At 48.6% G+C, this 15857-nt stretch overlaps 1 protein-coding gene across 6 annotated transcripts; it reads left to right on the plus strand.

Annotated features, from left to right (window-relative positions):
- The first annotated feature begins 3497 nt into the window (after window positions 1-3497).
- MKS1 (MKS transition zone complex subunit 1) lies at window positions 3498-15776 on the plus strand. 6 transcript variants are annotated; one of them, XM_059047726.2, is made up of 18 exons: window positions 3498-3607; window positions 4007-4116; window positions 5450-5520; window positions 5994-6149; window positions 7201-7298; window positions 7485-7613; window positions 7867-7971; window positions 8412-8520; window positions 9282-9338; window positions 10637-10679; window positions 10936-11001; window positions 12723-12793; window positions 13144-13213; window positions 13313-13420; window positions 14097-14230; window positions 14722-14804; window positions 14891-14988; window positions 15097-15776. In XM_059047726.2, the coding sequence occupies exons 1-18, from the start codon at window positions 3528-3530 to the stop codon at window positions 15186-15188; spliced, it is 1680 nt and encodes a 559-aa protein (XP_058903709.1). In that variant the 5' UTR covers window positions 3498-3527; the 3' UTR covers window positions 15189-15776. The 6 variants fall into 6 exon arrangements, with proteins under 6 accessions (XP_058903709.1, XP_066876950.1, XP_066876947.1 ...); XM_067020849.1 differs by having other exon boundaries at window positions 3506-3607; window positions 4007-4120; XM_067020846.1 differs by having other exon boundaries at window positions 3506-3607; window positions 15100-15776.
- The last annotated feature ends 81 nt before the right edge of the window (window positions 15777-15857 follow it).

Below are 15857 nucleotides of genomic sequence, written 5' to 3' on the forward strand. Positions count from 1 at the left end.
TAAGTTTAAAGTGTATAGCATAATGGTTTGACTTACATATGTCATAAAATGATTAATAAATTTAGTGAACATCCATAATCTCATACAAAATTACAGAATACAAAAATACACATAAAAAGTTAAAGAAATAGAAAAAAATATTTTTCCTTGCGATGAGAATGCTTAGGATTTACCTTCTTAACAACTTTCACGTTAACATACAGCAGTGTTAATTATATTTATCATGTTGTACCTTACATACCTAGTACTTATTTTTATTATAACTGGAAATTTGCACCTTTTGACTGTCTTCATCCAATTCCCTCTCCCCCCACCCCCCACTTCTGGTAACCACAAATCTGATCTTTTTTCTTTGAGTTTGTTTGTTTTTGGAGTATAACTGACCTACAACATTACATTAGTTTCTGTTATACAACATAGTGATGTGATATTTTTATACATTTCAAAATGATCGCCATGGTAAGTCTAGTTTTGATCTGTCACCATACGATGATATTACAAAATTATTTACTATATTCTCCACAAAGTACATTTCATACCCATGACATTTATTTTGCAACTAGAAGTTTGTACTTCTTAATCTCCCTCATCTATTTCTTTTCTCTCCCCACCTCCCTCCCCTCTGGCAACCTCCAATTTGTTCTCTGTATTTATATCTCTGCTTCGTTGTTTGTTCACTTGTTTTATTTTTTAGATTCCACATATAAATGAAATCATGAAGTATTTGTCTTTCTCTGACTTTTTTCTCTTAGCATAATACCCTCTATATCCATCCTGTTGTCACAAATGGCAAGATTTCATTCCATTTTTTTAACTTTTAAAGTATCAATGTCTTTATATTTAAGGTGAGCTTCTTGTGGACAGCATATAGTTGGATCTTGCTTTTTATCCAATCTGAAAATTTCTGCTTTATGGTGTGTTTATGGCCCCTTCCTCCATCTTCAAAGTCAGGGAGAGAGAGAGAGAAAAGCAAGAGTCAAGTCTATTATTCCTCATAAGATTGTTCCATTTCAGTAGGATCTCTTCTCTGGACCAAGGTGAGTTCAAGGGATAGTTATTAGGCATAAAGCATAGACACTGTGGGACCCAGAAGAATTTTTGAAGAACTGTAGTGATATTCTTCTGCTTTCCTAAAGTCTTATAGTGGGGAGAGCCCAAGTAAGTTATAAAGTACCAACTGGAGAGGGGAAAGAGAGAGCGATTGGACTGTTATGATATAGCTCAGATGTGGCTGGTTTAAGAAAGAAAAAATTGGGGTAGGGGGTGGGAGTAGATGTAAGGAGGCAGCACAGTTCAAAGGAGAGCCCATAGGTTTGAGTCAAAACATTCTGAACATAAGTCCAGGCTCTATACTTCTTGGTCATAAGACTGAGAAATACAATTAATGTCTTGGTTTATAAATATGTGAAATGGAGGCAATATCTACCCTTTGTGATAGTTTGTGTGTTTTCTAGCCAAAAAAACAAAAAAACTCCAAATAATGGTTCTATTTTAGGGAGAACACATTAAATGTCAACTCTGAACCTTCCTGACTGGGGATGGGGGAGGAAGGGTTGCTGGGGGTGGTACAAGGGATTTTGGCCTTTATGCTATATAATCCAAACTTTTGATGTTTAACAAGATGTCAGTATATACAGTGGGGATCAGGCTACTCTTGATATCAGGGTGCAAACTTCCAGAATCTAATAAAGCCATGAATTCTTTCCAGAAAATGGCCCCCACAGAAATCTAGGGAGGTTTTTTTTTTATTGACATAGAGTTGATTTAGAACATATTAGTTCAGGTGTACAACATAGAGATTCAATATTTTTATAGATACTCCATTTAAAGTTATTACAAACTAATATTTCCCTGTGCTGTATAATATATCTCTGCTGCTTATTAATTTTATACATAGTAGTTTGTATCTCTTAATCTCATACTGGTATCCCCTACTGGTAAAGGAAAGAGTCAATAGGCCCCCTGAACTCTGCTCATGGATCTCAATTTTAAGAATCCTGACTTATACCAGTAAATAAGGAGAATAAAAATCTAGTTTACCTGTATAAAAATAATTCAACTATGGCTAGACAAATAACTTATATTTCCATACCATGTGGTACAGTACCTACTTTGTCTATAATTATGTCAGATTGACTTTGCTATAAGTTTGATTTGGTATAAAACTAAACTGTTGGTACAGGCTCCACCTTTATCATTTGTTGTTCATGTGGCACAGTGTTGTCTATTCACAACTTTGAAAGAAAAAATTAGAGTGGCTTTTCTCTTAAAAGCTAATATTCTGCCTCCATGGTTTCACCTGTTGAAATAATTATTTCCCAGATTGGCAAATGTGTGCTTTTATAGAATAAATTGGTAGGTGAGAGGTCGTGAAGCAGAGTGGAAGGTGTTCAGGCTTCAAAAGAGAGACCTGGGCTGGAATCTCAGCTCCTTCACCACTTACTAGAGTTCAACCTTCAAGCTCTGGCCTTCAATAACTTCATTGATTAAATGAGAATAACAAATACCTACTTAAGGGGTTTCTAGGAGGATTAGGGACAATACAAACAAAGCGCCCAGGCTGTATCAGATCTTAAATAAATAGGGCTATTGTTACGGTGAGTCCTTAGTGTTACACAGCAGCAGCTTTGTTGCTTAGGGCGCCCAGTGCCATATAATGAAACTGGCATGAGATTCTCGAGTTCAGGGGAAAATTGCCTACGCTGTTGAGGAAGCAGCAAATGTCAAAGGCTGAAAATTGTTGGCATCCCCAAGGTGTCGGGGAGCTAGACTCAAGGTTATGGTGTGTCCTGCCTTTTGGCAGTCCAGTGAAGCACGCCTTCATAATGGCATTTTGTTGACTTTTCCCAAGGCCAGTGAGGTATCTAAGGTGGCTTAAAAATCCGGAAATAACACACGCATGGGAAAAACCAGTGCAATAATGACATCTTTTCCTTCCTTCTTGTTAGCTTCCTTGTTTCTTCTTTCTCTGGTTCAGCGAAGGCCAACACAAGGATTAATAAATCTTGACACATTTTTGTCTTCTTCCAAGAATATATTTTCATGTCTGGGTAACCATCATTACCTCCCCTGACTCCTTTGGGAAGAATGGGTGCATTCTGTGAGTCACGTCCACCGATTAGGAAGCCAAAGTTTCCCTGGATTCAGTGGAAGGCTGTGTCGTGTGGTGGAAAAAGTAGTAGTTGAGAACTCAGGACGCTTGGGTTTGGTGTCCATCACCATTTCTGTCCGAATCTGTATAAAAGGGGCCTATAGCGCTGCTTTAGTTTCCTCATTTGTAAAGTGCATCAAGTCTGGCGTTGGGTGTGAGTGACCTTTGTTCTCACTCAGGATCAGCGGCAACCCTGCAAGTGCCCCAACAGAAGCGTGCGCTGGCACCAAGTGGCCTGCGCCGGCACCAAGTGGCCTGCGCCTGCAACGGGTGGAGCTCTGCCTCGCCGCGTACCGCCTCCCTAACCCAGCGTTTCCGTTGCCAGGGGAACTGGGGCGGTGCGCTTTCCGGCGCAGTCGCGCGCAGCGCAGCTGTCATGGCGGAGACCGTCTGGAGCGCTGATACCGGAGAGGCCGTGTATCGTTCTTGGGACCCCGTGCGCAACCTCCGCCTCCGGTAGTCGCATCACCCCAGAGCCCCGTGCTTTTATGCTGTCAGATAATTAGAGCCTGAACTTTACTTCTTGTTTGCTGCGACCCTCACTTGCGTTTGCAGTCCTGACCGCTGTCACCTCGTCTCCCCGCGTCTCCCTCACCACCCGGCACCCTCTTACTCACAACTTCCAGACCCACCCTTTCAGGACCCTGCCCCTCCCAAGTTTCTCGAGGCCGTGTGTCTCCAGTACACTCTCCTTAGGGCCCCGTGCCCCACTCACATCCTCTCTGTCGCCTACACCCCGCCCCATTCTTGGTAGCCATACGCTCTTCTGAGTTTTGTTTCCCCATCTTTGCTCTGCGTTCATCTCCTGGTTGAGTGTTTTGTAACGAGTATTTTGGGCTTCTCTTTTCCTGGCAGAGTCCACCTGCAAAGAATCACATCAAGCAACTACATCCATTACCAGCCTGCTGCCCAGCCCGGGAAGGACCTCATAGACTTGGCCACTTTTAGGCCTCACCCATCCACCAGTGGGTGAATGATGGTGATGTGGCCGCTTGGGGATCTGGGGAAGGGCCTAGGGCAGAGGTTACCTCTTAAGACAGAGTAGACCCAGGTCTATAGTCTGAGAAAAGGTATAGAGAGGTTGGGTTTATTGTCCAAGGTCACAGGGCTGGTAAATGTTGAAGCCAGGATTTGATCCCAGGCAATTTTAACTACTACATTATGTTGTGTAAAATTGAATAAGACTTGATTCCTGCCATCAAGATGCTGATCCGAATTGTGGTCAAATGTAGGGAAATAGCAAATACCATACTTTAGATATGTTATAAACTTGCCTGTCAACCTAAATACCATTTGTGGCATTTTTTTTCTAAGAGAAAATATCACTCCAAGCTTGAAACATACAACTAAGCACTTTTTAAAACAGCTTAAAAATTGGGGTCTGGAAAATGTACATATTAACACCATCTGTGTTCTAGCAGTTTTCCTTATCTGGGAAGCCAGAAAAGTGAGGAAGAGAGGACAGTGTGTTTGTGTTAGTTCACTGGTCTCTCTGCTTTTGTTGTTTCTGTTCAAAAATATTCCTGGGCAAGAGTGTGAGCTGGCAGGTTGTGAAGCATGTGTCTTTGAAAAAGGCATACTCAGCTAGGAGTGTGTGTATTAGACTTGATTCTTTAAAAAAAAATCAGTTATATGTCTTTCCTTTCCTCTCCTGATACTTGGTCTCTTAAGATTATATTGTTTGTGATTCTAGATATATGGCCTCAGGAATAGTGAAGATAAAAATGCCACAGTTCCGGGCTTCCCTGGTGGCGCAGTGGTTGAGAATCCGCCTGCCAATGCTAGGGGACACGGGTTCGTTTCCCGGTCCGGGAAGATCCCACATGCCACAGAGCAGCTGGGCCCGTGAGCCATGGCCGCTGAGCCTGTGCATCCGGAGCCTGTGCTCCACAATGGGAGAGGTCACAGCAATGAGAGGCCCGCGTACCACAAAAAAAAAAAAGCAGCCACAGTTCCTGTCTAGCAAATGTAGGCAATTGGGATTGAGGAAGAGCTATATTCAGCCTATGTCTAATAAATTTCAGCTCTTGACACTGAATTAGGTCAAATAATTCCAGGAAGGCATGACTTCGTTTTATTCAAATCAGAGTAGGGATTAAGATTTCTTGGGTCCTAATCTTCGCTTCTACACATATCCACAGCCTCTATTGAGTAAGTCTAGAGTGAGTTGCTTCATAGATCAGTGAACTCCAACTGGTTTTGTGGCAAATATAAGGGCAGGGACTTTGGTTATAACAAACCACAGAGCCAGAAGTGCTAGTTTGGCTCAGACATTTGACTCACTCTGTGTCTTTGGAGGTGGACACCGCCCGGAGGCAGATGAAGAGGAGGAGGTCGTGATTGGGTGGCAAGAGAAGCTCTTCAGCCAGGTGAGCCAGTGCCCCTTATCTGCTCAGTCTGCCTCCCCCTGCTCCACCTCCACATGACTAGTCACAGGGAAGGATTATTGATACATATTGCTAAACTGATTTCCGGAAAGCTTATAACGGTTTATACTTTGCACTGTTGTGCTTATGGGATCAATGGAATATAGTGCCTGCCACTACCCAGTTTTATAATCCTGGGTAAGACACTTTTCATCTCTGGGCCACATACCAAAACAGCAGAATTACTGTTTTGGTATGTCAATTCTGTAATAGCAGAATTGAATTAGACTATCACTGTGGTTCCTTTTAGCTCTAACATTCGTTGGCTCTCCTGTCCTCCATTAGTTTAGATAAACGACAGTTGGCTATGAGAACGTGTCACATTGCATCAGCGCGATAGAACTAATTTGACCAAATTGTTACAGGAACAAAATTTGACATATTCTCAGTAGAACTTTGTTTCCTTGTGACCTCAGTTTGAAGTAGATCTGTACCAAAATGAAGCAGCCTGCCAGAGCCCTTTGGATCATCAGTACCGCCAAGAGATTCTGAAGCTGGAGGATTTGGATGGCAGGAAGAACCGACGAATCTTTACCTACACTGACTCTGATAGATACACCAATTTGGAGGAGGTAGCATTCTTTCTCAAGCACCGTAGCTCCCTTCACCTTTGTCTCCCCTAGCTTTCTGGCCTCTCTGTGTGTTAACTGAGAAGCCTGTTAAGGGGATACAGAGCTTCTGGCAGCCACGCTGGAGTAGGTGGGCACAAGCTGCAGGTGGTGTGGCTGCTGCTCCCCACTCCATCTGCTGGAGGGCCTGGGGGAGCCTTCAGTGTCTCTAATGATAGGCTTGCAGCCTGTAAACTGGGAGAAGCAGCCACTGGGTTTGACTTCCTCCGTGCATCATGAGATCAGACAGGTGGATGGAGTCTAGAACCATCTAGATAAAGTTCATCATGGATTCAGCCCAAACTGAGTATATGGGTCTGAAGAAGAATTCAGTACTGCATGGGGAATGGCTTATATCCTCAATTTGCCTATGACAGCATACCCTCATGGACTTGCTTTACATTTGCTTCTGCATATTCTGTCTTCTTAGTGAGATTTTAAACTCCTTGAGGGAGGGGAGTGCCCATATTTTCTGATTTTTGTCTATGACCTTGTAGACCTCTGCAAGGAGCCAGGTGTTAAGTGAATGTTTCTGAAAGGTTGATGCTTATATCAGGAAAGCTGTGGGTTGGTAGCATGTAGAGTTTGGGTTGCCTGTTTTGGTAAAGAAAAGAAAATTACAGATGGTGTTCAGTTACCCATGGGAGGGTTTTCCACAGAATATTTGTGTTACCCTTCACATCTTCCAACCACCTAGTGATGTCAACACCTACCGGGCAGACTCACCAAGCCTTTTGTTGGTCTGTGTTCAGAGGTCGCAGGCTCATTGTAAGATTAGCATAAATAAACCCACTTCTCAAGGGTAATGTGCTGCTACAACCTTCGGGCCACCCAAGGCTTGGTTGGGCTCTTCTCTGGGCTGTTTGTGCCACTGTGCCTGTCGTCAGTGTGATTGTGAGGTGGCCGTGCTCTTAGGTTCAGGTTCTGTGTGAAGTTTCAGAAGGAAGCCTGCCCTCCAGGTCCTTGGTCCCGCATGGCCCTGAGCAGGCTTACACTGGCTGCTCTCTTGTCCCAGCGCTGTCAGAAAATGACCACCGCAGCCAGCGAAATGCCCTCCTTCTTGGTCGAGCGAATGGCAAATGTCCGGCGGCGACGGCAGGACAGGCGAGGGATGTGAGTGCAAGTGTGTACAGGGCCGTGGCGGCCTCTGGTCCGTCCATGCCTGTGTTCTCGGTATGCCCACCAACTCGAGCGTCCCACCCTGCAGCGGGCCTCCACCTTCGTGTGCTCCGCTGAGCTCCTCCTTCAGGCTGTTCGGGGGGGTGCCAGGGAAGTGACCCTTCCTGTGGTGTCTCCCAGGGAGGGTGGCATCCTTAAGTCACGGATCGTCACCTGGGAACCCTCAGAAGAGTTCATCCGGAACAACCATGTCATCAACACCCCTCTTCAGACAATGTACATCATGGCAGACCTGGGGCCCTATGGAAAGTGAGTGAGGCTTCTTACTGCCCAGCTCAGACCTTCATTCTTTTCTCCTGTCACTCTCCTGTTACAGTCCTCCCAGGTATATGGGAGGGAGGGATTTTTTCCTTCTTCTTTTTCTTTGGAAGAGAGTATTTTACCGTGACGATTCTCACTCCAGCCTCTGTCCTCTCCCCTGATGTGTCCTGAATACGTCTTCCTCTTTCCCTGGAGGTGGGGCAGCAGTCTTGAACCCTGGTGTTAATTCCCTGGTTTCTAGGCTTGGCTATAAGAGGTATGAACATGTCCTCTGTACTCTGAAGGTGGACAGTAATGGTGTGATCACAGTAAAACCTGACTTCACTGGCTCCAGAGGACCCTACAGGTGAGAAGCGGAAGAAAGGGATGGCGGAGACTGGCATTCCTTTCCTTGGCTTCACTCCTTGCCCCAAGTTGAGGAGATTCTCTGAAAGCCCTTCACGTGTTCTAACTTTTAAATTCCCAACCAGTGGTTCACATTCTGTTCCACGTCATAGACCCTTAGGACACTGGGCATCCTGTTCTCAGCAAATATGCACCTCCACTGATTTGAAAGCGATACCTTCATCAGTGTGGTTAAGTGAAAATAATACTCTGTGCTGCTGCGTGTAGGGACTAATCAAAGCTGGGAGAGATGAACTAGCCAGGTCTTCTCCTCCGGGCTGACTGTTCCTCGTCTTACGTCTTAGAATAACAGAGCTGCAAATCGGCTCATCCCTGGGCTGGGTCTGGAGGGCCCCACCTCCTATTTTCTGAGTTAGTCCCTTTGTGGCTTTGACCTTACAGAATCGAGACAGACGGGGAGAAGCAGGAGCTGTGGAAGTATACGATTGACAACGTGTCCTCCCTTGCACAGCCTGAGGAGGAGGAGCGGGAACAGCGTGTGTTCAAGGACGTAAGTGCTGGTTCATTCCAAGAACCAGAGAGCTGGGAGCTGAGGCCGCGGTCGAGGTTGGGTCAGCAGGGGCAAGGCCTTGCTCTTAGTGGCCTCCCCTGACTTGGGAAGCACTGCTGACATATCAGATATGAGGTTTCGATCCTATTATAAGATCATAATGATAATGGCCATTTATTTGAGCATTTACCATGCCCTGTGCTAGGCACTTCACATACTTTATTAGACTGTACCACAAGCCTTTGAGGTGAATATTTTTATTATTACCACTTTATAAATGAGGACATGGAGATCAAGAAGCTAAGCAGGGGCTTCCCTGGTGGCGCAGTGGTTGAGAGTCCGCCTGCCGATGCAGGGGACACGGGTTCGTGCCCCGGTCTGGGAAGATTCCACATGCCGTGGAGCGAGTGGGCCCGTGAGCCATGGCCGCTGAGCCTGCGCGTCCGGAGCCTGTGCTCCGCGACGGGAGAGGCCACAACAGTGAGAGGCCCGCGTACTGCAAAAAAAAAAAAAAAAAAAAAAAAAAAAAAGAAGCTAAGCAGTCTGCCCAAGGTCACGTAAGTGCAAGAGCCAGGTTGGTCCCAGACCAGTGGACTCCAGAGCCTCTGTGCTTCACTGTCAGATGTCAGTGTCTGGGATGTTTAGGCCTCCAGCTTTCTGTGGCATTTCCCACTCCTGCTGCTTTTCTCCCTCCCGTGCAGACCTGAGCCCTGGTCTGGCTGGGGTCGCACCTTGAGTTTCAGTGTGGTTTGTTTCCTCAGCTCTATGGCCGGCACAAGGAGTATCTCAGCAGCCTCGTGGGCACTGACTTTGAGACGGTGAGTAGCTGGGTTTCCTGCGGCTCTGCCCGCTGGGTTTCTGTAGCCAGAGCGTTCTGACTGCAGCTGCCTGACAGTTCTCTCCTCAAGGTCCCAAAGACATACTCTTCGGTGGAAAAAAGTAAAAAATAACATTTAGAGTATAGTCCTTGATAATGTTTTAGAAGCATTGTCTATTGCTATAGAACTGTTAATGTATCGGAAAATGTCTCAAAGGGCACACACCCTATGGGTGGCTTTCTCTGGGGAGGGGGTGGGATTGGGAAATGGTAGATGGCTATTGGGTGGTGAGGGGGACACGTCAGGAATGTTTACTTTTTATTCTCTCAACTTAGGTGGTTTTGAATTTTTATCAGTGGGAGTGCATTCATGTATTACTTTGTAATTAATTTTATAAATAAATATAAAGATGAAAAGTTTCTTCCTTACTCTTCATGTAGATATTTTTCCTAATGCCCCATAGAGAGGGAGGGGTGTCATTTCTGTTTGTCCAATAGTTTGGCTCTTAAAACAACAGAGTTTAGGTCCGTAATTCTGTGGTCCTATTCTTTGTCTTCTCTTATTCCAGGAGTTCCATTTCTAGATCTGGAAACAAGGAGAGAGTTACCTGGTGGTCTCCCTCTCTCTCTCTAAAAAATTAACTTTCACGATTTTTGTGTTGTATTAGCAACAGATTTTCGGTGTTAAAAAGTTAGATAAGGGCTTCCCTGGTGGCGCAGTGGTTGAGAGTCCGCCTGCCGATGCAGGGGACACGGGGTCCGGGAGGATCCCACATGCCGCGGAGCGGCTGGGCCCGTGAGCCGTGGCCGCTGAGCCTGTGCGTCCGGAGCCCGTGCTCTGCAACGGGAGAGGCCACAACAGTGAGAGGCCCGCGTACCACAAAAAAAAAAAAAAAAAACCCAAAAAAAAAAAAAAAAAAAAAGTTAGATAAGATAGATACACAAATAATTTAAAAAGGAAAATTCCTAGTTTCTCGACCTCCCTCTAGAGGGAGCAGGGGTCTCCGGCCTCTTGCTGTACGGCAGCAGGCAGCTGCGGATGCTTCTCTTGGCCATTCTTGTAAATTCCCCACACTGTGTTGCCTTCCCCACCATTTAAATTAGGTGCTTTTTCCCTTACATCGCCCACTTTTAGAAATGAAGGAAACAGATTTGTGGCAGGTGGGGAGGAAGCAGGATTAGTCACACACCTGGATCTGACGTCCAGCGTCAGGTCCTCTGGGGATTTACGGGCAGGCTGGAGGAGAGGTGTCGCTTCCCTCAGACCTCCTGATCTGTCCCCACTTCTCTCTACCTCAGACGGTACCAGGTGCCCTCCGGCTCTTTGTAAATGGAGAGGTAGGTAAGTGTCTTACCGGACAGAAGTCCTTGATGCTTGGCAAGTGCCAGATTGAGCTGTGGAGTAATCCTCCCCGCCCTAGTAGAGCCCTCGGGTTGTCCACAGCACTCGGGAGACTCAGGCATGTGTCCTTCCTGGAAACACAGAGAGTTCCTGGCCTTTGAGGGACTTGCTTCCACACGTGGGTAGGCCCTTTAGGACTGGGGCGGGCGTTAAGGGTGATAGGAGGATAAGCTGAAACAGTTTCCTGTTTTCTTAGTTTCAGCGCAAGGCTACGAGTTTGACAATCTTTACGTCCACTTCTTCGTGGAATTGCCAACTACTAGTAAGTAATATTCATAAGTCTCTCTTTTTACCCATTCGGACAGTTTTCTAGAGGCATTCGGTCAGACTTCCTTCCGCACTCCTCCACTGAAATTGTTACCATTCTTTTCAAGGTCATAGATCACTTCCAAGGTGTGAAAACCCGTGGTGACATCTCTGCCTTCACCCTACTTGGCCTCTCAGAAGCATTCACCGCAGCTCACTTTCCTCACTGAACCTCTCCTCTTGGCTTCTGTCTCTGTGCTCCTCTCTTCTCTCTCATTGGTAGCTCAGCGGCCTCCTTGGCTGTTTCCTCATCTTCTGTTGATCTAAAACTATTAGAGTACATCCAAGGCTGGGCCTGGCCTTCTGTTACTCTCTCTCCACGGTCTTTCTAGATGGCCTCATACGTCCCGTGGCTTCAGTACTGTTTGTATGTCTCAGACTCCCAGATTTCTCTCTCTAGCTTTAGCCTCTGCCCTGAACTCCAGACTCATGCCCACTTATCTCTTTGTCGCTCCTGTGTAACATGACCCAAAGCTTCTTGATTCCCCCTCCTGCCTCAAACCTGCCCTCGTGGTCTTGCCCATCTTAGCAGAATGGCAGTGTCATCTACTTAGTTTCTGATTCCAGAAACCTAAGAGACATCCTTGATTGCTCTCTTTCTCTAGCTCCCTGCCGCCATCCATTCTATCAGCAGTTCTTGTCAGTTCTGTCTTCAAAAGATGTCTTGAATCCTCTATTCTCTCGAGGACCCTGGGCCAGGCCACCGTCATCTCTTGCTTAGGCCAAAGCATTAGGTTTCTCATTTATCCTCTCGCTTCCCGTCTTACTCCCTCTTACGTTTCATTTGCCACGGACACCACAGCCTAACTGAGCCTTTAAAATGTAAACCAGTTGTGTCTCTTTTGAACTTACAGCCCCAACAGCTTCCCTCCCCACTTAGAGCAAAATCCAAACTCCATTCCCTGAACGAGCTGGCCCCTGCCTATCCCTCCCTTACAACATTGCAGTTGTAATTTCTGTTCTTGAACAGGCCAAGTTCATTCCCACCTTAGGGCTTTTTCAGGGCCATTTCCTTTGTCTGAAAGTTTTTGTGTCCTATCTTTTTTTTTTTTTTTGTGATACGCGGGCCTCTCACTGTTGTGGCCTCTCCCATTGCGGAGCACAGGCTCCGGACGCGCAGGCTCAGCGGCCATGGCTCACGGGCTTAGTTGCTCCACGGCATGTGGGATCTTCCCGGACCGGGGCACGAACCCGTGTCCCCTGCATTGGCAGGCAGATTCTCAACCACTGCGCCACCAGGGAAGCCCTTTTGTGTCCTATCTTTGCACGACTGGTTCTGCTTTAGTTTAGGTCTCAGCCTCAGTGTCACCTCTGCGTGGTGTCCCCTCACCACGCCGTCTAAATGAGCCTCCAAAAGCCACTCAGTCCCTTCGCCCTGTCTTATTTTTACTTTAGCATTTATTACTACTTGATAGTCTTTCGTTGGTTGCTTTGTTGTCTGTTCCCCCCTCCCACCCCCAACTAGAATGGCCGCCCCGTGAGAGACAGGAAGCTTTTCTATCTGGTCACCAAGATGTCCCCAGTGATCGGTCCTAGCACACAGCAGACCCACAGCGAATGTGGAGTGAATGACTGATTGCATGAATGAGTGAGTGAGTGGAGAAAGGAAGTTTGTCTTTTTCTCAACTGCTTGCCGTCCTCCCCGTTGACTTACTATGTGTGGTCTTTGGTTTTCAGGCTGGTCAAGCCCAGCATTCCAGCAGCTCTCAGGAATAACACAGACCTGTGCCACCAAGTCCCTGGGAATGGTAGGGCAATGAGAGGGGGCCCCTAGAAGGGAACAGGGCTGCTCGGGGGAAGGCATCTGACGATGATCAGGCTAACGGCCTGGGGAAGATTCCAGAGCTGGGTCCGGCCCCTCGCTGTGGGCTGTGCAGGGCTGCCTGGTCCGAGGGTTCTCTCTGCCTTTCTGAGAGTGGTAGCAGCTCGGGTTTGGGTGTCCCTTCACCTCTCAGCCTTTTACTTCCTACCTGGGGTGACAGTTTTTCTTTTTCCCTTGGGACGGTGACCTTGTCATTGGCTACAGGGAAAGCCAATTCCAAGTGAGCCCTTGTCCACCCCATGACACTGAGTACAAAATAACATTCCTCTTTTTTAGGATAGTGTGGCTTACTTCTCCTACCCGTTCACGTTTGAGGCCTCCTTCCTGCACGAGGATGAATCTGCCGGTGAGTGGCCCGGCAGGTGCTCGGCCTTGGGGCTCCTCAGACAGGCCCTCTCCTGGGGAAGGCCTCCCATGACCTGGCCGCCTCTCCCCCTTGCTGCAGGCGCTCTCCCGGCGTGGCCTGTGCTCTACTGCGAGGTCCTCTCGCTGGACTTCTGGCAGAGGTATCGCGTGGAAGGCTACGGGGCCGTGGTGCTGCCCGCCACCCCAGGTGACCTCTCAACCCTGCCCTTCACGGGGCCCACGTGCCCTCGCTCCTAGAAACAAGACTAACCCTTCAGAAGATTCGACCACTTCCTGTGAGGAGTAGGGATGATTGGGAATTAGAAGCACTTACCTTGCAAGATTCCTTGCTCCTTTCGAGGAAACTTTCCCCCTCTGTTAGAGACAACTGGGTGAAATGATGGCTAACTGGGAGGTTGAGCAGCTCTGGGCTCTGCGTCCGGCTCCTCTGATCTGACTCGTGGCCTTGAGGGAGCAGCCACGTGGCACGACGGGCTCTCGGTGGATGTGTATTGAGTGGCTCAGCGTTCCTTTGGAAGTAACAGCCGCTGTCTTCTGTCGTGCGCCAGGCAGTGTGCTAGGTGCCTCTCATTTAATTCTCCCCACCGCTCTGTGAGGCGTAGGGGTTGTTACGAGGCGAGGAGAATGGGGCTCAGAGAGGTTGAGAAACTTGTCCCAGTGCCCAGGTAATAACTGGCAGAGCTGAGATCTGAATTTCCATCAGCTTGATTTTCGAGTGGGCACCGTAAACCACGCTGATGACCTTCACCAGAGGTCAGGCCGTCACCAGGCCAGGTGTTTTGGCGGTGGCGAGACCCGTGCCATTGCCGGGAAGTCAGCAAGGGACCCCGTGCCGTTTCCGGCCCCATTCTCTTCCTGCCCAGGCTCACACACCCTGACAGTCTCTACGTGGAGACCCCTGGAGCTGGGCCCGGTGGCTGAGCTGAGGAGGTTTTTCATTGGTGGCTCTCTGGAACTGGAGGACCTCTCCTACGTGCGGATGCCAGGAGCCTTCAAGGTGACTCTTGTCTCTGGGGAGACTTCATGCTGGAAACTTACGTCCCTATCTCTTCTGGAGTAGGTGGAATCTGGGTTAAGGCCTCTTAATTGTTCATTGCTTCATTATTGCTTAGTCCCTTCCTTCCTGCGGCTTAAGCGGGAAGTCTCGGCCACGTCTTGCACCAGGCACGAACATCACTGCTCTCCTAGGAGAGCTCTGGAAAACAGTACACTTCGAGGTTTCCCCTGGTCCCTGTCGGAATAACTGGCCCCTCCTTCCAGCCTCAGGAATCAGAGGATTGGCAGGCAGCTTATAAGACTGCTGATTCTCGAAAGAGGTTGGAATGTTCCTGGATTTACAGTTGGGAGGTGATGGAATCTGGGTGCTGGGATGAAGTTCCCCCGGCAGAAGCGTTCTCCCCAAGAATGGGAGTAAGAATGGGAGTGAGGCCACTGTGGTGCCTGGGGTCTAGGAAGCAACAGAAACCTGACGTTAACCGGATGCCGCAGGGGGAGCGTCTGAGCCGCTTTGGACTCCGCACGGAGACCACAGGCAGTGTCACCTTCCGCCTGCACTGTCTGCAGCAGTCCAGGTGAGCGGCCCTGGCCCTCCGCCCTGGGGCTCCTGATCCTGAGGGCTGCAAGAGCGGCCATGGCCATGTGGCGGGCTCCCCCGCAGGGCCTTCATGGAGTCCAGTTCTCTCCGGAAGAGGATGAGGTGTGTGTTGGACCGTCTGGAGGGATTCAGCCAGCAAAGTTCCATTCACAACGTGCTGGGTAGGCTTCCCCCCTCCCCAATTCCAGCCACACCCCCCTCCAGCATCCACATGGGCCCCATTTCCCCCACACCATGGCAGCTGACTCCTGTGTCTGCTTCCCTCACAGAAGCCTTCCGTCGAGCCCGGCGCCGCATGCAGGAGGCCCGAGAAAGCCTTCCCCAGGACCTCGTGAGCCCCTCGGGAGCCGTGGTCTCCTAGCTCGCTGCAGCCCTGGCCTGCCGTGCCCGAGGACAAGACGAGTGATATCCAAGGCCTGGGCCCTCTTCGTCTTTCTGATTAGAGACCTCTCTGACCTGCTGAGACCCGGAAGAGCTGAGACTCCTGGGCTGGCCCCCCTGCCTGGTCTTCGGCTGCTGGGTGGCAACAATGCCAAAGACCCTGTGGCCCCCATATGGTCCCTGTCTTCATATGTCAGCCACCGCAAGTGACCATTGCAACAAGACAGGCTTTTGGGTTTGAGACCAGTTTTGGGGGGGAAGCCCAAAGTTAGTTCTGTCCTCGACACAGCCTCCTTTCCGGCCTGTCTCACGGTGTCAGTGGCAGAGAGCAGCAGTACCTCCTGCTGCACACCTGCTTTACAATGGAGGCCTGAGAAAGAAGGCAGGCAAGAGAGATCTTACGTTCCTGGCCCAGGAACCCAGCCTCCTCTTCCCAGGGTAGCCTCCCCTTCCTGCTGGGGGCTTGTTTCTGTAGTAAATGAAGGCTGAAGGCAGTGCCCAGTCCTTTCTGCTAGCTAGCTGTCATCTTTTATTGTGTTCTTTGTACATAAAAACTTTTTATACTGACTGACGTTCTGTCGGCTGGTTTTCTGCTCGGGTCGCTTTCATGGCCAAGGTGTTCTCCTAATGTCGGGGCCCCCAACGCTGC

The sequence above is a fragment of the Kogia breviceps genome, chromosome 19, assembly GCF_026419965.1.
Source record: "Kogia breviceps isolate mKogBre1 chromosome 19, mKogBre1 haplotype 1, whole genome shotgun sequence".
Taxonomy (NCBI): Eukaryota; Metazoa; Chordata; class Mammalia; order Artiodactyla; family Physeteridae; genus Kogia; species Kogia breviceps.